A 26313-nucleotide genomic window follows, 5' to 3' on the forward strand; every position below is an offset into this window, starting at 1 on the left:
CCGCATCCGCCTCGAGCTCGCCCGGGCGGCGAGGCCGAGCTCGCCCGGCCGGCGAGCCTCGGCCTCTCAGCGGTGGCCCGGCTGAGGCCGCGCCGCCCGCCGCCGGGCGAGCTCGGCCCTCGCCGGCGGTCGCCCGGCCAAGGCCTTGGCGGCGACCAGGCCAAAAGAAAAAAAAAATGAAAAGAAAAAAAAAGAAAAAAAGGAAAAAAAAAAAAAAAATAGAAAAAATAAAAGAAATAAAAAAATTATCCAAATTTACCAAACATGTTTTGTTTATTTTTTATTCCGGAACAAGTTTACCAAACGCGTATTTTTGTTCAAAATTGTTCTCGGAAGGAAATACTTTTTTCTATTTTGTTCCCCTAACAATTTTTAAACAAAACACAACCAAACGCGCCCTAAGTTTTAGAGAGAAATTTTTTGTATTTCTTCAATTGTATGTATAGATCTCAGTTTAATCCCTACAAATCGATCCAATATCTCAATTTAATCCCTAATTGTATTTCTTCAACTGTACTCAATGTACAGATTCCCGGCATATCTTCCGGACTCCCGAGCATATCTTCCGACAGACCCATGGTTAAAGATGGTAAGCAGTAAGCAGCAGGTAAAAAAGTGGCCTATATAAACCACCCTCCCTCTCTCTCTCTCTTCTCACCACACCCTCCTCGTCCTCCTCCGTCCTCCGTCCTCCGCCCTTCTCCGCCGCTACAGCAACAGCCACTATCTCTACAGTCTCCTCACTACCATGGCCGTTTCGACCGACGACCTGTTCAGCGTCCTGGGGCCTGACGCCGGCCCTTCGCACGCCGTCCTCAGCCTCCAGCTCGCCACCTGCTTCGTCCTCTTCGCTGCCATTTTCGCCTTCTGGCTATCGCCCGGCGGCCTCGCATGGGCCCTCTCGAAGGGACGCCCCTCCAACAGCGGCGGCGTGTCGGTTTCCCTGCCGGGCCCGTCCGGCGTCCCCGTCCTCGGCCTCGTCTTCGCCTTCACCGGGTCGCTCACGCACCGGGTCCTCGACGAGCTCTCGAGGAGCTCCGGGGCCAGGAAGCTGATGGCGTTCTCGGTGGGGCTCACCCGCTTCGTCATCTCGAGCGAGCCCGAGAGCGCCAGAGAGATGCTGAGCAGCTCGGCCTTCGCGGACCGCCCCGTGAAGGAGTCGGCGTACGAGCTCCTGTTCCACCGGGCGATGGGGTTCGCCCCCTACGGCGAGTACTGGCGCAACCTGAGGAGGATCTCCGCGACTCACCTGTTCAGCCCCAGGAGGATCGCCGCGTCCGGGAAGTCCCGGGCCCGGATAGGGCTCCAGATGGTGGGGGACATCAGGGCCCTCATGGAGGAGCGCGGCGAGGTTGGGGTGAGGAAGGTGCTGCACTTGGGCTCCCTCAACAACGTGATGTCCACCGTGTTCGGGCGGTCCTACGACTTCGGCGACCGCAATGGCGGCGGTGGTGTCGAGCTGGAGCGCCTGGTGAGCGAAGGGTACGAGCTGCTGGGCGTGTTCAACTGGGGCGACCACTTCCCCCTGCTGCGCTCCCTGGACTTGCAGGGCGTGAGGAGGAGGTGCCGCCGGCTCTGCGAGAAGGTGAACGCCTTCGTAGGGGCGATCGTCGAGGACCACAGGATGAGGAGGAGGCTTAAGGTTGAGAGGAGCGACGAGAAGGACGAGAGCGCCGGAGATTTCGTCGACGTCCTGCTGGACTTACAGAAGGAGAACCGTCTCAGCGACTCCGACATGATTGCTGTTCTGTGGGTAAGTCGTCCTTTTTGACCGCTTTCCAGGTTTGAGTTATCATACATGGCTTGCTTTTGCTCCATTTTTCTACCAGGAAGAACCGTATATTTCCATATTAGTGTTAAAACTATTTCATGGTCTGGAAGTACATGCAATTGGAAAACTTTGTGGTCGGGATATTTTCGGCGTCAGATGCGTTTCCTAGGTTGTTTTCTTCTCTTTTCTTTTTCATGCGGGAATGCTTTGTAGTTTGTCCTGGCGAGAGCCTCCTTTTGTTTGTTCAGGGTTCATTGTGGGTGGATGCTTTACATATTGCATTTCGCTCTGCTTTTGTTTGGTTTTATTTTGTTTTTGGGTTGTTGTCGGGGACGTCCCAAGGTGTTGGGAATCTGAATATTTTTGCCCCCCATCACCACCTTTTTATCTTATTCTCATTCCTTATCCATCTCGGTTTATCTGCTGGGGCATGTTCCTTTTGCTTTGCTTTGTTACTTCCCTGCTGGCGATCTCGTATGCTGGCAGCATTGCGAGGACGGATTTGGAGAGCCATTCTTTGTTCGATGAAAGCGAAAAGTTGAAATGTTTTTCCTTTTGTTGTGGTGTTATTTTCGATCAGGAGATGATCTTCAGAGGCACTGATACGGTGGCCATCCTCCTGGAGTGGATTCTGGCCAGGATGGTCCTCCACCCCGACATCCAAGCGAAAGCCCAGTCCGAGATCGACGCCGCCATCGGGTCGGCCCGGCCCGTGGAGGACTCCGACCTCCCCAGGCTCCCGTACCTGCGGGCCATCGTCAAGGAGACCCTGAGGGTGCACCCGCCGGGCCCGCTCCTGTCCTGGGCCAGGCTCGCCGTCCACGACACCCACGTCGGGGGCCACTTCGTCCCGGCGGGGACCACCGCCATGGTGAACATGTGGGCCATAACCCACGACGAGGCGGTCTGGCCCGATCCGGAAGAGTTCAAGCCGGAGAGGTTCGTGGCGGGGGACGGCGGCGAGTTCCCGATCATGGGCTCGGACCTGAGGCTCGCCCCGTTCGGCGCCGGGCGGAGGGTGTGCCCCGGCAAAGCCATGGGGTTGGCCACGGTGGAGCTCTGGCTCGCCCAGCTGCTGCAGAGCTACAAGTGGGTCGGGTCGGATCGGGGGTGGACTTGTCGGAGCGGCTGAAGCTGACGATGGAGATGAAACAGTCCCTGGTCTGCAGGGCCATCCATAGGAGGTTGCAAGTTTGATTTGGGATATCCCTGAGAGTTTGTTGTGAGTGATGTGGGATCATAAATATGATGGGATTATGCAAGGTGGTCTCCTCCATAATTTTGTCAACTCTTCTAGTGGGGACTTAGTTTTTAGCTTCTTCTCTATGTTTTGCCATACTAATTTTTTTTTCTCTGTTCTTTCTATCTCCCTACTTTCTGCCGGTGCAGGAGTGTGTAAGGAAAATGTGCTTTTGTAGTGCTTGTCGCTTGTCTTTTTAGCCATTGAAGCCCCCATGTACACAAACCACCTTGTATAAATGCTCAATATAATCAGCGTTCGGGCTCCCTTAAGTTGTTGAGCATGTTGCGCCATTTTCACATGTTTTCTCTCTCTCCACAATGTTTGATCGAATAACTCTTTTTGCCATCCCATCAGGGTTTTGTCCGGTTCTAATCTTTTAGCGCAAGAGCAGAAGATCCGTACTCAAGCTTCTTGTAAAAGACGATGCGTGTAAGCTTAGGGCCAGCAGGGCCATAAGATGGCACGACACTTGTGTTAAAGAAGCCTGGAATGTGTATATATTCCAGGGGTATCCAAGTATGCCAGCGGAACTAATCCGTCCCCGTCACTCTCTCGGCCCCTTCGGGCATATGATCGTGTCGAAAGGATCTTTATCGAACATAGATGTACACGTACTCGGTTTATTGGGCTCGGCTAAGAGTTACGTCGCCAAAGCCTAAATTTGGAGGTCGGGTAGTGCGCTGGTAAACGCTACTCCAATGGCGTAAGTCTAGGGAGTTTGGATATTTTCATAAGGATGGCTAGGATTCGCATGGCAAAAGATAAGAATGAAAGCATGATTACTTAAAACTAATTTATTATGCATGTGTCTGTAAGCAATTAGAGAGAGAGAGAGAGAGAGAGGGGTTTATTGGGTTCAGCTAAGAGCCATGTCGCCGAAGCTAAATTTAGAGTCTGGTCTTGCGCCGTTAAACGCTACTCCAATGGCAAAAGCCTAACGTATTAGGATATTTCCATTAAGATGGCTAGGATTCACATGACAAAAGATAAGAATAAAAGCGTGATCCCTTAAACTAATTGATTATGCATACGTAAGTGTGTGTGTAAGCATGAGCACTAGTTTAATTAGGTTTTTTAAACTTTAGGGTTATGGATTGTTTGGTCGTTCTCCTCATTCATTCGATCCCATCACATATTATAATAGTTTGAGCTCTGTTTTCTCTTTCAATGCCACTCCCTTGTGCATCTTTATCCCTTGCAAAAGCCCTTTTTTGTAGCTCCAATTAAAAAAATGATACGAACAAAAGAGCTTCTTCCTAGACAATGATTCCTTAATTAAGGTGCTATCGTAACATTTAAGAATCCCCACTTTTTTTTTTTTTTTTTGGTTACTTTTGTTGTTGGGCGAATTTTCGTAGCTTTCCACTTTACTATATCATCACTTGAATAGGGACTTTTGAATGATTGAGGAATAAGAACCTAAACATAAAATCATTGATGATATGGCTCGTTCATATCATATCTCGCACACACCCACCCACTTTCTCTTTTTTATTCTGGGCTCTGGCAGATGCAAATCCTCCTCAGAGAATAATTATCTGAGGGAAGGTGTGCTGGGGAAAAAAGCTTTGCCCCTTTTTGGCAACCCTAGAAAGATAAAAGATTGATGCATGCGGGATTTGAATATTCATGCAAACCCGCCTATTTTATCGTTATTTATACCCTAGTACCAAACTCCCGAGGGAAAAAAAAGACGGTATTAATGTTATGATTTTCGTGTGATGCTCATTTTGATACCGAAACTTCTAAAATGACCATTTATGTAGCAATTTTTGAAAAACGTTAATTTGAGTGGCTCTAATAACTGAATTTGTCAGAAAATTCGATGTCACTCGTCAAAGTCACTTCAATGAAACTTTTTGGAAAAATCGCAATATGAATGTGATGGTTCATAAAGTTTTTCAACACTTAGTTTATCATTTGTAAGAATTTTGCTCTGAAAATTTTAAGTTAGAAATTTGACAAAATAACGACATGAGTCAAAAGCAAATATTCTAACTTTGCCACTATTTTTCTTTGTTTTTGTTCAACTCAAAAGAAAAATCATGGAGCAAATATTCTTGTCCAAATAATTTCATCTAAAATCACAAAGATCTACTTGTTTTTATAGAAAAAAAAGGAAGTAAGTAAAATCTTTTATATCTCTCGTAATTTTGCATTTGGTTTTTCTATTAACAGCTTTGTGTTTAGATTGAATGGTGGAATTTGGAGCCTTATGGAAATGGAGGACTTCTCTTAGATTGACTGCGAGGATCAATGCTAGAGAACGCTTGGGAACCGATTTACTCAATTTGTGAAAAATTGATATATTTAACAATGTCAGTATATAAAATTTTAAAATGTTTTGTGCCAAAATTTTATGAACAATTAGTTGGATGCTAAAATGTTATGGGTGATCAATTTAAAGCAAAAACATTTAAAAGCATTTATTTAAGTGACTCCGATGAGGCATATCAAATTGGGACTCTTTTCTAACACAACTTATGTGTGCATCTTAATAACTAATAATTTCATTCTCACGTGTGGGCTCTAGTGTTAAGTTTACTTTCCCTAATTCAGGTATCCTTCTGCATCAGTCTATCTTAAATTGAATATCCAATGCCCAACTTTATCCATTGTCTCTTTCTTCAAACCGAAGCATGAAGTCTGTCATCAAGCCCACACAGCTGTATCACAATGCCCATTGCCCGAAAATCGAGTTGGTCATCAGATTTGTTCTTTGAGATATTCACCAAACATTGAATTAAAATAGGGCCCTTAAGTAATTGCTCTTTAAAAGTTATGATACTTATACTGTCTTTATTCCCAAGTTAATTTTTTTTTTTTTGGTTCTTGGGTACTTTCATTTTGTTTTTTAATATTCCTATCCACACTCATATCTTCCTCTTATTCCCTTTCCTTTGGCCCTCTCTCTCTCTCTCAATACCTCAAGTGTTCACTGTTGGACGCAAATTGTGTAATCCAAGATCTCCATAACTAGAACAAGAACATGTATAATTGAGTAGAAAGATTAACGCACCTATTTTGGAATCTATTGTTCTTGAAGTGGAAGCGGAAACACAATGTTTCAGGCGCCCTTTTCCTTTATTGCCCTCCGTATCACTAGCTCAATGAGGCGGCCCTCTCACGTGTAGCGTTAGGTAAACGTCATTTAGGTGAGGATACATGTGAAAATTAGGGTTAGAGGAGAGACTTGAGCACTATTTATAGAGTTTCCAGCCAGACTCCCTCATTATGGGCCAGGCTCAACTCGGCTTGAGCACTATTTATAGAGTTTCCAGCCAAACCCCCTCATTATGGGCCAGGCTCAACTCGGCTCACACTAGCTAGCCCCATATTAGACTAATTAAGAAACCTTCTATCTTACCTTAAACCAGCCCTGTTTTACGGTAGTCGTAAAAACAGTAAATTACAATATCAATTAATGTAGTTCATATTAGGAAAACTCTTACATTCTCTTGAAGCCAAGTGCACCTAGCCGTACGAAAGTTGTACCTAGTTAAAATCCTAGTCCGATGATTAATTTTGGCTATTATAATATCTAAGATTCCATCCCTAGTCATTATTCTCATCCACCAAATTTAATCATCATGAGTCGATCTATTCGGCGGTTTTGATGGAACGAGAGATGTCGTGCTTCATAAGCAGGCACCGTAAGAAAACGAAGGAGAAACCGTGACTAGCAAGGATAGATTATCGAGTGTATGTAGGGGCATCAAGCTCCGCATCACATGTACATCATCGAGCTCGGGAACTCTGTTTTATTCAATGGTCTGCGAACTAGGGCATGCATCGGGTGCACGCAATAAGTTTTCATCTCACATTTTAATACCTTGCTTATGTGATGCCCCACTTTTAAGCTTTAGCTATAAAGTGATCGGAGGTGGCCTAAAGAAAGGGAACTTGATTTTTCAGATGCCTAAGGCATATTTTGTGCTTAATGAATTTCATCACATCCTAACTTGCTCAGTACAAAACAAGCACATCCCCACATCGAACAAGGCTATACACTGCCTGCAGCCCCAATTTAAATATTGAATCTGTCCAACTTGCGAGGTCATTCTCTTAATATTAGTCTTCGGCGCATATAGTGGTCCAAAGAAAATAAAAGCATATATACTCCATCATTTCATCACAACGTCATGATAGTTTCATTTGGCACAAGCATTTGAGAAATTATCTTAATCGAATTTTCATTTGTATCATGAAATCGACAGTAGTTATAGATGAAAAGTTCTTGACTAATCACATGACCTAACAAAAACGCATTTGACTTCACGCGTTTGATTTTTGTTAATTATGGAATGAATCTGACTCACTATAATCAAGCAAACTCGATGCATGAGCAACCTTAGAGATGGGAACAAAGCAATTCCTCGTCATCCCGTTTGTCATCATCATCAACAATTATTACAAAACCTCATTTGGTACCACAAATCGATTTCGTTAAAGAATTCATGCGTTCAAAAATTCTATTAATTATACGGAACGAACCCAACTAGCGATGATGCGCAAACTCGATGCATGAACGAACAGCTTGAGGCTCAAGAGCCCTAGAGATGGGAACAAAGCAATTCCTCGTCATCCAGTTCGTCATCATCATCACCAATCATTATAAAGACCCCATTTGGTACCACAAATCGGTTTCATTAAAGAAGTCGAGAGGGAGAGATGAATCGATTCTTGGCCAGAGGAAAGGAGGTTCCCTGCACACACAAGAATTGAACATCCTCCACACTTGCATGCGTAGCAAAGCTTCATATGAATAATAATGATGATGAGGATGATGATTCATGGATAATAATCATATATATATATATATATATTCTCCTGTTGGATGCTTCTCCAACACCAGCTTAAAGCGTTAAAGAGACATTACACGAAAACCCTTCGTTTATTCTATCTATTCTTTTTCTCATTTTTTGCCCTAGTTCTAATGTTCTCGTATGGACCAGAAAGAGGAGAGAACTTATGACCACTTGCTCCCTTTTGGGTCTAATTATTAGATGCTTGACGTTGATTTATAAGCCCTAACCACTAGCTGGTCTTTTGCCATCTGAGATTGAAGCAGAAGACCAGGCCACTATGGTCTTGGATAGGTCTCATTATTTAACAATCATATGATATGGCAAAATAATAATTTATAAATATTGCGGCGTGCCCGAAATATATTAAAAAAAATTTTAATCTTCTCATGTTCATTCATGTCCATTAGAGAGGACCCCTTCTTACTTTGAAAATGGGATCCACCGGCATGCCCTAATTATATGCTCTATACACCAACATTTGTTTTTTTTGACCATGATGATGGCTGTAGCGATCACATGAATCAGGACTAAGTGCTCATAAAGCACGATTCATTACAACCTTAAAAGCATCTTAGGTTCTAATGGGTACATTTATAAAATTCTTAGTTCTCATGTGGGTGTGCGCAAAAACTCGCATGCTCCACTGCTATCTCATATTTTTTTCTCACTATTTGATTCTAAAAAAGGGGCTTCCATTGCCAAATATCATTTTCGTTTCCTACTAAAGTACATTTCAATCAATAAGTTCATCTAGAATTATGTCTCTCGAATCAACTTTGACAAATGTAAAAGACGTTGCTTTTTGAGATTTTCTTAGGGTTCATAGGACAACCCTTTCCCTTCAAAGAAATTCTCAATAGTATATAAGCTACATTGGTATGGCAATTTATTCACATTTAATCATTAAGTAGAATTGGTGGATTCCTATGGATAGAAGGGAAAATCATTTAGCTTGTAAAAACAAAAGAAAGTAAGGTTTCATTTGTTTTGCAAAAAATGAATGATTTGGAAAATATTTTCTTAAAAATAATCACTTGTATCGCTAACAAAAATATATGAATAGAATTTTTTTTTATTGTCCATGAAAATTTTTAGAAATAAATTGTTGTTAATAATTGAAATATTTTCAATTAACTAATTATTTCAAATACTCTAACAATTTTTCAAATTAGGCTTAAGCTAGTCCTAGTTATGGCCAATAGGCCTGTTCAACCCACATGCTTGACCCCGAATCATAATGCCCGAAATTGGTTTTCTTTTCTATTTTTAAAATTATTATTCTTTGATATATAAATTCTCAATAACTTAAAGAATTTTGTGGACAAAAAAAAAAAATAACTTAAAGAATTTAGAAAAAAATTATAAAACTTTCTATCATAAATTTCAAAATGAGAATCGCATCAATTCAATACGATAATATTTTCCAATATCATAGACAAAGAATGAATATACGGTATATAAGACACATGTTGGATGTGGTTCATACTCTCTATCGATAAGAAGGCACGAGAGTCTTGCTCCCCGGTGAGTGGATGGGAGTAGTATCCTTTAACCGTAAGAGAGCTTTTATAGTTTGAGCCCATATTTTATTGGTAGTTTAGGCTTTTAGGCTATTGGGTATATATAATCTATTTCTTTTATAATTGATGAATGTCATAAAGAGGTGTGGGGTATTAATTATAGTGGAATCCTATATGATGTTGCCCAAGATTAAGGGTGAATTATGATAAAAAATTTATGTATTGATTTCTTTTTCTCGCTTTTATTCTCTATATCCTTCTGATTGTGTGCATAATCTTAACAACACATATGTTTACTAATAAAATTAAAAAATGAAATATGATATTCCATGGCTATACTTGGTTTGACGGCCTAGGTCTACAAACATCCCTCTCCTGTTGGACATGGTCATTTCCCTATCAATGGACAATGCTATTCGTGCAGCAACAAGTGTCCAATTCCGGCCTATGGATCACAATGACAACTCTTTCGACACTTTTGCGAACTGTATGATGGCTTATAATCTCGAAAAATTCTCATACATCACTTCTTTTTGGTTGGTTTACCCAAGTTGGGTCCATTGTCGCTCAGATTTAAAAATGGCCACGTGTCATAAGTAGCGAGGGAACCGTATTTATAAAGTGGGAATATGTTAGAAAGTAGGAATTTTTGAGAATTTTTGAGAAAGTGACGAAGGTGAAAAAGAGGGTGACAGACCTCTAGGGTCATAGAAAATTTTCTGATTTTCTTTTTTAGTTGGCCGGCCGACCGTTGAGCCCTTTGAGGCCCATCAATTTTTTTGGGCCCTATCTTGCTGAGACTGGGCAGGCAGGGCCCGTTGGCCTTTGCCAGCCAGTCTAAGTATTAACTGCAACAAGCTCAGGCCCATTTGTCAAGAGCAACAGATTGAGCTCTTCTCTTGTGTCCTTGTACTGATAACCCAACAACCGAGGCCTTCAAAAAGCCCAGAACAAGCCTTATAACACAAGTGACATCCCATGACTTCTTGTGTGTGAAATTGTCATTTTTTGAGATTGGTTGTGGATAATATGATTTGATATTGGCATTAAACGTGGACATCTTCACTTAGTGATGATCGCGATGATCGAATCCACCACAGTTATGACAGTTGGAAGGTTTTTTTTAGTAAACTTGGGTAACAAGTATAATCATGTCCGTGATTAAGTGTATTATCGAAGTATTTTTTATACGGAGAGCTTTGATATCAAATGGAGAGGTCACACATGGAGACCAATTGTAGAAGGGGTGATTGTGTTGAAAAAATAGACAAAATAATGAATCCATTTATCTATTTATCGATTTTCTTTTGATTGTTACATTTGAGAATTTCTGATTAATACCATATGAAAACATGGTTCAAAAAAGAAAAAATCTGGTTAAGTTAATCTCGTTGAGGCACATTCTCCAATCCCCCTATAACTGAGAGATTATCAAGATAGGAGGCCTCTAAAGAGGCAAATTCTAGTATGTATATGGGTTTTCATCGATCAAGGTTCTTTAGAGTCATTGGTTACATAAATCTCGTATGATTGATGGCTATGATTTCTTCGGTTCCAAGGATATCATTGGCTGTCTACCGAGCTTCTGCACTTTTTATTTAAGCAAAGGAAGCTCATTTGGGAACCTAAAATGGCATTACCTGGACCACAAACCCCATCATGATTTCCCCAAATTATGTGCGCAGCAATAAAGTAGGGAGATGATAGTTCACAGCCCAACGGAAAGAATAATTGAACTGTTCCCCAACAAAAGCAAGCCTCTCTCTCTCTCTAACCACTTCCAATGGGGGGAAAAAGGAAGAAGATGATGAAGAATAAAGAGCGATTCCCTTGTTTAGCAAGCAAAATTATTCCTCCCTCAAAAGGGAAATTCAGCATTAAACCCTCATCACCAATCAAATTAAAAAATCATATCAAAGGGTTGTGCAAGGAGTCCGCTAATGACCAAGGGTAGGCCTGCTCACGGACTGCACTGACTTATTATCTTGGTTTAACACTAACATTGATTGATGCATTGCAATAGGCATCCTTTCGCTTTTCTTATAAATCAAATTATTGAAGAAGGTATAATCATAAAAAAAAAAATGTCTCAAACCTATTGTATGCATACCAACACTGGAATGGAAAAAGCAATTCGTGTAAAAAGCATCCGTGGGATATCTTAGCTATGGTGAAAATTGGTGATGCTACTCCTATGTCGTGACCAGCGACCACCTTACGTAAATAATCAAGAAGTGATAATGGCTTCTGATCATGGTGAAGGCTTTTGCCGGTAAACGGCTACGTGAACATCATGACCTTGCTGAAGACAGACCATTGCTTGAGGACGGGGTCTCTCCTCTCCGCGGCTTCAGCCATTTCCTCTCTGTTCCTGCTTTCTCGTCTCGCCATTTCTTCTACAGGTCGGGGCGGTTCTTCATGCAGTTCTTTCGTTAATCCCGACCTGTTTCTTGATGCGTTGGTTCTTTACGCAACCCTATTTCCATGAGGTTTCGGTTCGTTTCCGTCTTGCTTGACTCTGGAGAGAGCTGAGTGACTGTAGGACTAGGGAACTGAATGATTTTTCCAGACGCGTTTCTTTCTTTCATCAGAGAAGCTGGCTTTTGGAGGAACTGCGTTTGAGAAAGAGTTTCTCATGTTCTTGTGCAATTTGGCCAAAGAAAAAGCAGATGTGCACTCCACTCATGGGAACATTTTCTCATGATTTAAACTGAAAATTCGATCCATTCGCCACGATCACTTGTGAACGTACTCTTGATGATTAAGAGATATTGAACATAAAAAATGCATGCGATATTGAAGACGTCCAATTAACCACTATATTCGGATGATCGGTGCAGGAGGCAATGTACTTCATTTGCATTCTACATGACTTAGCCCGAGAGTGCATTCGGCATGATATCGACAAGAAAAAGTGCAGTTCCTTTACTGCCTGCAGCCCCAATTCAAATATTGAATCCGTCCGACTTGTGAGGTCATTCGCTTAATATTAGTCTTTGGCACATATAGATATCCAAATAAAATAAAAATATATATACTCCATCAATTCATCACAATGCTGTGATAGTTTCATTTTCACAATCATTTGAGAAATTATCTTTATTGAATCTTCACATGATTGATAATGTCCTTTTGAAATCAAAGAACATTTTTCAATGCTTTTTCCCCCTTTTTTTCAAAGGTCACTTTTTTTTTTGTTTTTGTTTTTGTTTTTATTCATTTATCATTTAATTTAGTTCAGTTTTATTTTAGAGTTATGAAATTTCAAAATAAAGGAGTCTTTATATCGTGTTACCAAGGGCCTCTTTTCAAAAAAATACGCCGTCTTAGGGCTTTATTAGGACTAACTAGTAAAAGACCCTTCATCCCTTGCTAAGCCAAGGTCCCAGGTCTCCAAGTTAGCCCATGCTTTTTCGAAGAATCCTGCACCCATGGGCATATGGCTTGGCAGGCCTTCCCTTTCTGCTGGAGCTTCATGGGCGTTGCCCCGTTCCACAATCAGATGTTTTGGTGTGGGCTATACTCTGCGGGGAGCCAAACGAGAGCATTATACCATAGGTTTCTATTGGATCAATCTACCCTTGTGTGATTCTTGTTGAAGCATATACTGGGAGGGTGGGTGCAGGGCAGACGATTTCAAAGCAGACTTTCCATTCAAATTCACTAAGATAGAGAAGATCACCAAGATTTCGTGATCTGCTGCCAAACTTATTCAAATTCAATGAGTATTCTCAATATTATGCCTTGAAGATGACTCGAACCTCCATGCTCTTTAGCACGAGATTTTGAGTCTCACGTGCCAAAAGTGAATCATAGAAGAAAGGACTCACTGAGCCAGGATCACTAACTAATACTAATCTAATACTATAAGAAATGTCGTTTCTAGTCTATATCTTTCTATTTCTATATATGGAGAGTTAAAAAATCATCATATAATAATCCATAAAAGAAATTGAAATAGAAAAGAAAGCGGAATTTCGTCTTAACATGATGAATAGTGGTGCCCACCAGCAGAGCGTAGTCCTTATTTATAAAAATGTAGTATATGCATCAATTTGAAATAAGACATAGGAAAAAATTTAGACCAAAGAGCCCCAACTCATATCATACCAAGAATTTGCCATTGACCTAATCAAGTGCTTTAGGGTTAATCGAGGATACATAGATTTGAGTCCTATATCCATTCGATGCCACCCCAAAAGACCATCAAATGCATAGGGACGGTCTTGAGGTATTGGCCGACAAAGAGAGGATCGGACAAGCGATAATGTTGATGTATCACCTTACCAAACAAGAATTCATTAGTATCATAAAATCAATGGTATTTATGGAAGAAAAGTTCTTGACTAATCAAATAACCTAACAAGAATGCATTTGATGTCATGCATTCGAATTCCTCTGTCATCCCGTTCGTCATCATTATCACCAATTATTACAAAACCCCATTCGGTACCACAAATCGATTTCGTTAAAAAAATTCATGCGTTCGAATTTTATTAATTGTACGGAACGAACCCGACTCGCGATAATTGCGCAAAACTCGATGCTTGAATAGACGGCTTGAGGCTCAAGAGCCCTAAAGATGGGAGCAAAGCAATTCCCCGTCGTCCCGGTCGTCGTCATCATCACCAATTATTACAAAAACCCCATTTGGTACCACAAATCGGTTTCATTAAAGAACTCGAAAGGGAGCGATGAATTTGCCCGAGGAAAGGGAGATTCCTGCACACACAAAAGAGAACATCCTCCACACTTGCGTGCCTAGCAAAGCTTCATATGAATGATGATGAGGATGATGATTCATGGATCGTAATCATACATATATTTTCCTGTTGGATGGTTCTCCAACACCAGCTTTAAGCACGTTAAAGAGACCTTGTACGGAAACCCTTCGTTTATATTTCTATTCTTTTTCTCGTTTTTTGCTCTTGTCCTAATGTTCTCGTTTGGACCAGAAGGAGGAGGACTTATGAGCACTTGCCCCCTTTTGGGTCTAATTATGAGATGCCTGACGTTGATTTAGGCGCCCTAACCACTAGCTGGTCTTTTGCCACCTGAGATTGAAGCAGAAGACCAGGCCACCATGGCCCTTATACAGGTCTCATTATTTAACAATCATATGATATGGCAAAATAATAATTTATAAATCTTGCGGTGTCCCCAAAAGAAATTAAAAAAAAAAAAATATCAATTTTCTCATGTTCGGTCATGTCCATTAGAGAGGACCCCTACTTACTTTGAAAATGGGATCCACCCGTATGCCCTAATTATATGCCCTCTCCACCAACATTTGTTTTTTTTGACCATGATGATGGCTTTACAAGACTAGTTGCTCGCAAAGCACAATTCATTACGACCTTAAAGCATCTTAGGTTCTAATGGGTACATTTATAAAATTCTTAGTTCTTATGTGGGCGCGCACAAAAACTCACATGCTCCGAGATTGTCTACTAATTTTTTTCACTATCTAATTCTAAAAGTGGGGCTTCTATCACCGAATATCGTTTTCGTTACTTGCTAAAGTAAATTTCAATCAATAAGTTTGTTTAGCATCATTCTTTGAATTAAATCCAACAAACGAAAAAGATGTTTGCTTTTCTAAAGTTTTTAGGGTTCACAGGACACCCTTATCCCTTCAAAGATATAAGCTCCATAGCGGTGGCCTCAAGTCTCCACTTGCGTAATTTATAGACATACCTTTCATCATTAAGTAGAACTGAGTGTATTTATTTGCACAGAAGGGAAAATCATTTACTGGTAAAAACAAAAGGAAAGGAAAGAATTAATTAAGGATGGTACTATTTTCATCCCTTATATGACTAGATATACCCAATCTTCACCAAAAAGACAAAATTACTCTCTATATTTAATTGCAATTCAAATCGGTGGTACCAAATTTATTTACTTTTTTTTTTATACTATGTAGGATCTACCTATCATTAGTTAAGAATTTCGTATGATTAGTTTTGTTTATTGTAGATTTTCCAAGTATATTAAAGGCACGTTGTCTTTTTTATTTATTTATTGTAAGATATTACTTCCACAAAAATTTGTGTTGTCGAAAACTAAAATTTAAAAAAATATATACTTCTTCTCTACATTCTCAATTAAATTTATGAAAGTAGATGAAATTTAATTAAATAAAAACATTGCATAAAGTAAGAAATGTTTTTTTTTTTTTTGAAAATGCCAGTGAAATTTTGTTATTTTGAATTGACGAAAATTGATATCATCCATGAATTGTTTACAAAAAAATATCAAGATATCTCATTGTATATAATAGTTTTAGTGTATTCCTAGATATTCCTGTAACATATTACATGCTATGTATAAGAATATCTCACCAATATAGTAAGGAAAAAAATATTAAATTTTTGTACGGTAAATAAAGAGACTTGATATACATTTTACACTAATGAAATTAATAAATAGTTCACCAAGAACGTGAGCTTTTGATATAAGAATGACAAAAAACAAATATGTTGTTATAAGATCAATGATGAAGAAGAGACTTTTTAGTTTTATACTATATAAAAGAATATCTTTTTTTCTCTTACTATTAGGAAAATAATTTTAAACGGAGCATGTAAAATGTTATAGGAATATTTGATAATTCACTTTTCTTACTTTTCTTTAATACGCTAAAAAGAACTTGTGAAATGCTTAATTATGGTAACTATTTAAAAAAAAAAAAAGAAAAGAGGAGGAGTGTGGCCATTTCCCAAAACTGTAATTGAAAGATTGACAGTGGTTTTGTATAAATGGGGATGGATTTAGTCATATAGAGGGTGAAAATGGCGCTGTCCAAATTAAAATTTCATTTATTTCGCGAAAAATGGATGATTTAATTTTTTTTCTTAAGGGTAATTGTATGTATTACTTACAAAAATGAATGAACAGAAAACTTATTCATTATTTATGAAAATGTTCAGACATAAATTGTTTTCTAAAGCGAAAATATTTTCAATTGACTAATTATTTCAAGTAATATCAACGGCCATTTTTAAGAAAATAATTTTCAAATCATTTTTGGAAAACAAATGGAGTCTAAGTGAATAAAATTAGGTTAGTCCTAGTTATGGCCAACGAGCATGCTCAAACCTGACACGTTATGCCTGGGCTTGGTTTTTTTTTTAAAACTCTTTTCAGCCATCTATAAATTATCAGTAACTTAAAGAATTTAGGGAAAAAAATTATAAAACTTTCTAATTTGAATCATACTTAACCCGTCATAAATTGCTTAATAAGAATTGCATCAATTCAACAAGACAAGATTTTACAATATCAAAGATAAAGTATGAATATACAGTACATAAGACAGACGCATATGTTTACTAATAAAAGAAGTAAAAGAAGAAGAAGAAGAAGAAGAAGAAGATGAAGGTGAAGGTGAAATTTTTTTTTTTAGTTGGCCGGCCAACGGTTAAGGCCTTTGAGGCCCATTAATTTTCTTGGGCCCAATCTTGCCGTGGGTGGGCCGGCAAACGGTTAAGGCCTTTGAGGCCCATTAATTTTCTTGGGCCCAATCTTGCCGTGGATGGACCGGCAAGGGCCGTTGGCCATTGCTTGCCAGGCCCAGCATCAACTGCATTGAGCTCAGGCCCATTTGTCAAGAGCAACATATTGAGCTCTTTTCTTATGTCCTTGTACCGATAAGCCCAACAACCGAGGCCTTCAAAAAGCCCATCCGGTTCTGATCACCGAGGAATGTGGCCCAGAACAAGCCTTACAACACGAGTTATGATTTGAGATTGACATTAGACGCGGACATCTTCACTTAGCGATGATGCCCGTGATCGAATCCCACCACAATTACGACAGTTGGAAGGCATTTTTGTAGTAATCTTGGGCATCATGTGTAATCATGTCTGTGATCAAGTGTATTGTCGAAGTAATTCTTGTATGGAGAGCTTCGATATCAAATGGAGAAGTCACGCATGGAGACCAATCACGAAAAGGGTGGTTGATGTGGAAAAATAGGCAAAATAATGATCATTTATCGATATTCAATTTTGGTTGTGACATTTGAGAATTTCTGATTAATACCACCTAAAACACAATACATTTATAATAACATGATTCAAAAAAGAAAAACCCAGTGAAAGTTAACTTTGTAGAGACGTAATCGAGAAATTATCAAGATAGAAGGGCTCTAAAGAGGCAAATTCTTGTCTGAATCCATGTTTCTATGGACTGAGATTTATCATAGCCATTGATCACATGGACCTTACATGATTGACAATTACGATTTTTTAGGTTCAAGAAAGTTACGTCCATCTACTAAGCTGGTAAACTTTCTATTTAAGCAAATGAAGCTCATTTGGGAACCTAAATGGCATTACATGGACCACAAACCCAATCAAGATTTCCCCAATTTATGTGTGCAGCATTAAAGTAGGGACATGATAATTCAAGGTCCAAGGGAAAGAATAATTAAACTATTCCCCAACAAAAGCAAGCCCCTCTCTCTAACCACGTCCAATGGGGGGAAAAGGAAGTAGATGATGCAGAAGAAAGAGTGAATCCCTTATTTAGCAAGCATAATTATTCCTGTCTCAAAAGGGAAATTGAGGATCAAATCCTTATCACTAATCAAATCAAAAAATCGCATGAAAGGGTTATGCAAGGACTCTGCTAATGACCAAGAGTATTCCTGCCCATGGACTGCACTGAATTATTATCTTGCTCAACACTAACATTGATTGATACATTGCATCAGGCATTCTTTTGCTTTCTACCCTTGTGGATCAAATTTTTGAATAAGGTATAATCACCTAAAAAAATGTCTTAAGATTATCATATGGATATCAATTTAGTCACAAATTTTTCAATTTTACTAGTTTAGTACTAAATTTTTTGACGATTTGTTAATCTAGTCATTCGATAAATTTTGGTTGAAAATTGTAAAGTCGAGCCCTGCATGGCATGACCGGCATAGGACGATTGGTTATGACATTGACAAATTTTACAATATTTTAAAAATAAATTATGATTTTTTTTTTTAAAATTGTTAAAATTGTCAATGACATTGATTTTTCTTCAAAATTGGCCAAAATGATTATATTGATAAATCGTCAAAATGTTTAGATCTAAATTAATGGATTTGAAAACTTTATAAATATATTGACATCCGTCTAATGTATTCATGATTTTCTAAATAATTTTCTTGATTAGTGAGTGTCATCCAATATGCATCATGCTTTCCCAAGGCTAATCAGAAAGCCTCGACCTTTTCTTCTTCTATCTTTTTTTCCCTTCCCCTCCACCATTTTCCAGAATCGAAACGCCCGGTTTTAATTCGCGATCGGCCGAAAGCGCGGCGAGTAAAGGCTTGGTCCGGAATGGAAAAAGCAATTCATGTGAAAAGCATCCGTGGGATATCTTAGCTATGGCGAAAATAGGTGATGCTACTCCTACATCGTGACCAGTGACCACCTTACGTAAAGAATCAAGAAGTGATAATGAATTCTCATTATGCTCTCTCTCTCTTTTCTTTCTGTGCCTTACTAGCATTTGCATAGGATGGCCTCGAAGAGAAACTAATGATTCAAGAGGGAAGTATATTAGCATGCTCCTCCACGATCAGTGGCTAAGCATAAGCCATGAAGTCTGTACCATAAACTTTGCTCTTTGCTCTTTGCTCTCTCTCTCTCTCTCTCTCACTCTATTCTCTGTGAAGGACATCACGAACTTGCAGAGAACTGAACGTTGCTCGAGGATGGGGTCGCCCCTCTCCGTGGCTTCAGCCATCGTTTCTCTGTTGCTGCTTTCTTGTCTCGGCATTTCTCCTACAGGTCAGGGCGGTTCTTGATGATATTTTCCTGTTTTTCGTGCGATTCTTTCGTTAATGGTCCGACCTGTTTCTTGATGCGTTTGTTCTTTTGGCGATGCGGCCCTATTTTCATGAGGTTTTGGTTTGTATCCGTCTTGTATGATTCTTGGAGAGAGCTGAGAAAATCTAGTACTAGAGAACTGAATGATTTTTCCAGACGCGTTTCTTTCTTTTATCAGAGAAGCTGACTTTCGGAGGAACTGTTTTTGTGGAAAAGTTTCTCGTGTTCTTGTGCAATTAGCCAAGGAAAAAGCAGATATGCATTCCACTTATGGGAACATTTTCTCAGGATTTAAACCAAAAATTCGATCCATTCGCCATGATCACTTGTAAACATACTTTTGATGATTAAGAGAAATGCATGCGAAGTTCAAGACGTCCACAATACCACAAAATTCGGATGACCGGTGCAGGAGGCGATGTACCCTATATACATATTGCATGACTTAGGGTCCGTTTGGTTCAACTTTGTAGAAATGACTTTGAGAAAATGCAAATATTTTTAAGGTAAAGGGGTTTTCCGAAATGCTATACCATTTGGTAAATTACAATCTCAAATAGTATTGAAAAATAACTTTAGCATTAGTCCTAGAGTGCATTTGGCATGATATCAGCAAGAAAAAGTGCAGTTCCTTTAACGGGCAATAATTATGGCTTATATCGAAAGAGTACTGGACTACCGAGACATGACCGAGTTTTTCGCTCTTCAGGATTGAAATTCATGTTCTCTTGGATCGATTGTTGTTGCAGAAGCGTATGATCCGCTCGATCCTATAGGAAATATCACGGTCAAATGGGACATACTGAGCTGGACTTCGGATGGTTATGTGGTGAGTGCAAGGATGATTTCACATACCTCTTGTTCCTGCGTTTTCTGATGTGCCTGCACTGGTTTAAACAGGCCATGGTTTCGATGTATAACTTCCAGCAATATCGCCATATTCAAGCTCCGGGATGGCAATTGGGGTGGACATGGGCCAAGAAAGAAGTGATCTGGAGCATGTCGGGAGGCCAAACCACGGAGCAAGGCGACTGTTCGAAGTTCCACGGTTCGATCCCGCATTGCTGCAAAAGAGATCCGACGGTTGTCGACTTGCTGCCCGGGACTCCGTTCAACCTGCAGACGGCGAATTGCTGCAGAGGAGGAGTGCTAAGTTCATGGGTTCAGGACCCACTAAATGCTGTGAGCGCATTTCAGATCACTGTGGGCCTCGCCGGGACTACTAACAAGACTGTGCGATCGCCCAAAAAATTCACCCTCAAAGCCCCGGGGCCTGGGTACACTTGCGGGAATCCGAAGCTAGTGCGCCCGACAAGATTCGTGATGCCTGATAAAAGAAGAGCGACACAGGCAATGAGTAAGCCAATTCTCATATAAAAATTAAGCAGCAATGCTTCATCCTGAATTCATCTGACGTTTGAATCGCTTGTTTTTGGCAGTGACTTGGAATGTCACCTGCACATACTCTCAGTTTCTCGCGCAAAAGATGCCTACCTGTTGTGTCTCCCTTTCATCGTTTTATAATGATACAGTCGTGAATTGTCCACGGTGTACGTGTGGCTGCCGAAACAATGCAACGGATTCCGGGAGCTGCATACAGTGAGCTCTCGTACTTTCGTACTTTGAATTGTGTCTTTTTGAGACTTCCATGCAGGATCTTGTACCAACCAGCTTTTAACTCATCGATCTACTTTCCGGTATACATTCTTACAGGGCTGATTCGCCGCACTTGGCTTCTGTTGTTTCTCATCCGGGCAAATCCGCTAACGCTCCTCTACTACAATGCACCAGCCATATGTGCCCGGTCCGTGTCCACTGGCACGTCAAGCTCAATTACAAGGAGTTCTGGCGAGTGAAGATCACCATCACAAATTTCAACTACAGAATGAATTTCACCCAGTGGAACCTGGTGGTGCAGCATCCCAACTTCGATAACCTCACCCAGATCTTTAGCTTCAACTACAAGCCGCTTACTCCTTATGCCGGGTTAAGTATGTCAAGCCTCTAAAGACCTTGTTAATGTCGCTAATTTGATGAACAGTTTTGGAGTTGATCTTCTGTTTTCTGCAGATGATACTGCCATGTTATGGGGAGTGAAGTACTACAATGATCTGCTCATGGAAGCAGGTCCTTCTGGGAATGTGCAATCGGAGCTCTTATTCTGGAAGGACAAGTCCAGCTTCACATTTGATAAAGGATGGGCTTTCCCTCGTAGAATATACTTCAATGGCGATGACTGCGTCATGCCACCTCCAGATGCTTACCCATGGTTGCCAAATTCCAGTCAACGATCAGTTATCTCGACTCTATATTCAGTGGCGATGATCTTGGCGTCAGGTTCACTATTATGGGCTCATCGATGAGTTTCAGATTAGGAACTATATGCTATTGCGGTGGAATTTTTGAAAATTGCTACAGAGTTCTGTTCTATACTGAGAGGACTATTGCTATTTCTTTTGCCAGTAGATCAGGGGGCCAAAACCGAAATTCGGGTGCAAAATACATGTTTTATTTAACATTTAGTTTGGCGTGCTATATGGATGAGATTAGGATCAGTTGCCAATTTCTCAGTAACCGCTAAATGCGCCTTACAAAATTATGTCAACTCAATGTTCTTGAGTACATGGCATCATAGTATTAGTGTATCTGGCTTTGTGATACTGATTTGATGAAGAAATAGCATCTATATGTTTTGCTCCACCAATTGCGCTATGCGAATCTTTCAATAAGGTTACCGAAATCGGCTAGCAATAGCATGAGTACCATTAGAAACCAATGAACTCGTCACCCGAGCTTCGTGGAAAGACATAGTTGCGCAATGAAGGCGACATAACATGTCTGGAACTTACTCCATCAAGGAAAAGGAATGATAGAAAGATAAGCCCATTCTTAAACATTCGGAGCAAGCTCATCGACTGATGACCTAATGCTCTGTCGAAACAGTCGCATTAGTACCCGTACAAGTGTACAACGGCCTCCCAATCTTTCATTTATACATCAAACAATAGCCAGATCAATTTCATACATGTCCCTAATAAATAATAACTATCCATCATGTCTGTGTGGATCTTCATCCATTTGAATTCTCTGAATCAGACGCTCTTGAAACCAGTACTAGACTCTTGTCATCCTTCCATTGTAATCGTTAAAATTATCAAGATGTCACCAGAAGACTAGAAAGCAAATGGCCAAGAGGGCAGCTCCTGATGACACTGGAAATAGATTCCCAGGGGCGGAATTTGGTAAATGCGGGTACTGATCCGGAGACGGCATCATGCATTCCTCCCCATTGAAATATATTTTCCGTGGAAAAGCCCAGCCCTCTTTAAGTGTGAACGTGAAAGCATCTTTCTGCAGAATGATCTCGGACTGCACGTTCCCTTCCGGCCCAGCTTCCGTGATGAGGTCATTGAAGAACTTAATCCCATAGAACATGCCAGTGTCATCTGTAGAAGATATTACAGTTAAATAACATTGCCGAAGACTGTTTTCCCAAAGAAAATGCATAGGACAGAAGCAAAACTTTCTTCTCTGAGACTTACTCATGGATTTGTATGGGACGAGCGGCTTGTAGACGAAGCTGAAAACTTGGGTGACATTGTTCAGATTTGGATGCTGAGCAACGAGTGTCCATTGATTGTAGTTAACGAAGTAGCTGAAATTGATGATGGACATCTTTACGCGCCAGTACTCTTTGTAGTTGGTCTTGACGTGCCAGTGGATCCTGATGGGGCACATGTGCTGTGTGCATTGTAGTATCGGATTGTCGATTGTTGGTGTAACGATGCTTTGTATATTTGGAGCGCTCCTGCATCAAGAGATGAGTGAGAATTTGTACCTCCTGGACTAGAATGTAACTCAAACTTACATATGCAAGATCGCGTGCTGCACTTAATTATAGGACAAAATAAATGGAATGTCAATGCATCTCTGTATTCGATGCTTTTGAGATAGCAAATGAACTCACTCGACGCATGTGTTTTTGTTCTGGCAGCCACAAGCACAACTTGGGCAAGGAGTGATCGTGGAGTTGTAGAAAGATGACATGGAGACGCAACATCTTGGGTGCTGAGATGCCACCAGCTGTGAGTATGTACATGTGATATTCCATGTCACTGCAAATCCCGGCAAATTATTAGATGGTCCGCCATCCGAGCGAAATTTCAGATGGGCGATGCTGCAATTTCAGATGAAGTGACTGTCCTAATTCATGTATGCTCTTTCAGACACCAGCAAGTGCATCACATTTTTCGTTTTTAAGCAATCAAGCCATAACTTTCGACGTGTTCTTTTGATTTCATTGATTTCTTCTCTCCTCAGTTAATTGAACTATTCAATTCAGCTATAAAAATATGGATACTAGACTCACTTAGAGCTTGAGTTTTTCTGCGACCATCTGGTGACCAAAAAATCGATGATGGAACAATCTTTGCTTGGCTGCAAGAATAGCCCCCTCCAGGAGCCGCCAGTGTGATGTTCTTGGGCAGTTTCACTGTCTTATTCGAAGTACCGGAAAGCCCGACACTGATCTGAAACGACGAGACTGCGGCTGAAGGGTCTTGTCCCCACGATGCCACGACTCCGCCCTTACAGCAATTAGCAATCTGCTGGTTATAAGGTACCCCAGGAAGCAAGTCGACTACAGTAGGATTCCTCTTGCAGCAATGTGGTATGTTCCCCTTGAACTTGGAACAGTCTCCTTGTTCAGTGGCTTGAGCTCCCACCATGGACCAGATCACTTCTTTCTTAGCCCAGACCCACCCCAGTTTCCATCCGGGGCTCATTATGTGTCGGTACATTTGGAAATTGGTCATCGTCACCACCGCCTGATAACATCGACAAAAAACCAGAATGCTTGCACGTATTAGTCCAAAGTCTCTTACTTGACCAGTGCGTCACAATCTTACTATCTTTCAAGTTTCCCTATATTTGGGCAATACTATTTTGTTGTGTCCTGCAACTTTATCAGTATATCTTATGCATGATCTGGTGGAGATGATTACTTACGACATAACCATCGGCGGTCCAGGACATGATGTCCCATTTCATTGTTATGTTCCCGTTAGGATCCAGAGGATCATAAGCCCCTACAATCAGGCCATGCCAAAACAAAAGTCAGCAAAATCCCTGTAATCGAGCATGAAGAAGATTAACATGTCGTAACATAAGCAGCACGTTAAGATTAGCCGCTCACCTGCATGGGAAAAGAGGATCACACATATGACAGAAAGGAGAATGCCGTGAAGCTTGCTTCTGCGAACCATTCTTCAGGTTTCCCAATGTTCCTGGCTTCCACAGATTGCCGACAGTGAAGATTTGTCAGGTCCAATATTCAGTTTTTGACAATTTATGCAAATTATGCTGTTTAAACTGGAGATTTTATAAAAGATGGCTCACCTACTGAGTTGTTGCACACCGTGGGAAATATTAATGTCGTTTTCTTGACTAATGCTTTGTATTCTGCGTATGATATGTCTGTTGCAATTGATTAAGACTTTCCCAAGTCAACTCAGCTGATCAACGACTCGGAGCACACGGGAGATATTAAAATCAGAATGTCTGGAATCATAATCGCCCCTTTGGTCAACTCCCTTTGATTGATGTAGGCTTCTCACAGACTCTTGACAGATGCAAAGTGCGAAGTGCCAAATCTAATTCTTTATTTGCAGCTGTGTCACATTGGCCTACTCAAAAACCGTAACGGAATAGTACCTAAGGTGATTGTACATCGCCACAGGGCAAGGGAGAAAAAGAAAGTACATGACGAGTATTGACTTGAGTCTGCATAATTTTACCTAAACACATACCATCTGACGCTATAATGCGAAGTGAATTTCTCGTGACGTGGGAGCGTAACGTGTGAATATCATTAGCACAAAGTACACGAAACGGGTGTGATCACTTGACTTCTTGATTAAAATATTCAGCAACAGAATGAAAACAGCTCCTCACCTTCCTCAGGCATATTCGAGCAAATGATTAACCACGGGTCTTCTGGCTTCTGGTATCAAGTTAGACTTTTGAGCTGGCTGCTGGGTGAGGTGGGAGCTGGAACAGGTCCCCTCAACTCCCCTTGTGATGAAGACTCATCAACTGTCTAGAATTCCACAAAGATGGCTCAGCATGGAAACTGCACCAACTTTAGGTTGATGGGGGTCTAATTGGAAATTTATCACTGGACAGATGTCGTTGGTTTAGTCATCAAAACAAGATTTTGTCTTCAATTTAGCCCACTTGGGTGCTGCAGTCAGATGCAATGATTAACGAGTTCTAGATGGGTTATGCAGATCTCATGCTAATTGCAAGAAACACATGTATTTTATCATCTTTATTACAACTTTCTGTTCGGGGAGAATCTTCGATTTTTTTTTTTTGATCAGAGAGAATCTTCGATTTGACCAGTTGCAAAAGTGACCTGTAAACCTCCAAGATCTGGTCCATTTGACCCATGCTAACTGCTAAAGCTTTCATGGGCCATTTTTTAAGCCCATTCTGGTTTAACTGGGCTCATCTTGCACATCGCGAAGGAAAGAAGATGAGGCCCAAAGTCCAAAAGCCCATTGTCCCACCTGTCCGTCTCGGAACAGTAGTGAAGAAATTGGTAGAGAGCAAGGGTAGTAAAAAAAAAAAATGCTATTTTTTTTTTTTAAAAACTCAGAGAGAGTGTAATAAAATCGTGTCATAAGTTTGAATTGTAAAATCATAAGATTTTTAAAAATATTGAGAAATGTCTCTGGAAATGTGTAGGATAGGAAAGATAAATTTTTTATGAACATCTATCTTATGTGATGAAATGATTTAGAGAGAGAGAGAGAGAGAGAGAGAGAGAGAGAGAGAGAGAGAGAAGAAGCTAATAAAATCGTTCATAGAAATTGTAAAATAAAGATTTTAAAAAGATGAGAAATGTGTAAAATAATAAGATTTATCTTATGCGATGAAATGATTTTGAGAGAGAGAGTAAAATAAAATTTGATAGTTACGATAAAATTTGAGGTAAGATATGATTTATCTTATCAGGTGTTTGGTCTTTACTTAGAACAAGATAAAGTTGGATATAAAACGATATAGATCGGATAAAATTATTTAATGTAAAAGTTGGATAAATGTGGATAAGATTTCTAATGTCCATAATAAGAAA

At 40.3% G+C, this 26313-nt stretch overlaps 3 protein-coding genes across 3 annotated transcripts; 2 read left to right on the forward strand and 1 right to left on the reverse strand.

Moving 5' to 3' along the window:
- The first annotated feature begins 627 nt into the window (after positions 1–627).
- Positions 628–3068, forward strand: LOC120290396 (cytochrome P450 78A5-like). The gene is given in 3 exon segments (XM_039306514.1): positions 628–1753; positions 2352–2879; positions 2882–3068. Coding segments are annotated over 3 exon segments (1620 nt in total). The 5' UTR covers positions 628–748; the 3' UTR covers positions 2969–3068.
- A 15859-nt stretch (positions 3069–18927) lies between these two features.
- On the forward strand, positions 18928–21820 carry LOC104420942 (COBRA-like protein 1). The gene is made up of 6 exons (XM_010032721.3): positions 18928–19136; positions 19925–20004; positions 20076–20532; positions 20615–20774; positions 20889–21166; positions 21246–21820. The coding sequence occupies exons 1-6, from the start codon at positions 19061–19063 to the stop codon at positions 21536–21538; spliced, it is 1344 nt and encodes a 447-aa protein (XP_010031023.2). The 5' UTR covers positions 18928–19060; the 3' UTR covers positions 21539–21820.
- A 284-nt stretch (positions 21821–22104) lies between these two features.
- Positions 22105–24506, reverse strand: LOC104420953 (COBRA-like protein 4). Its single transcript, XM_010032731.3, has 6 exons — positions 24370–24506; positions 24183–24262; positions 23545–24001; positions 23143–23290; positions 22718–22983; positions 22105–22621 (listed from the first exon to the last, which is right to left on the reverse strand). Exons 1-6 carry the CDS (start codon positions 24437–24439, stop codon positions 22338–22340), a joined length of 1305 nt encoding a protein of 434 aa, XP_010031033.2. The 5' UTR covers positions 24440–24506; the 3' UTR covers positions 22105–22337.
- Positions 24507–26313: the final 1807 nt, after the last annotated feature.

This window comes from Eucalyptus grandis, chromosome 2, assembly GCF_016545825.1.
Source record: "Eucalyptus grandis isolate ANBG69807.140 chromosome 2, ASM1654582v1, whole genome shotgun sequence".
Lineage (NCBI taxonomy): Eukaryota > Viridiplantae > Streptophyta > Magnoliopsida > Myrtales > Myrtaceae > Eucalyptus > Eucalyptus grandis.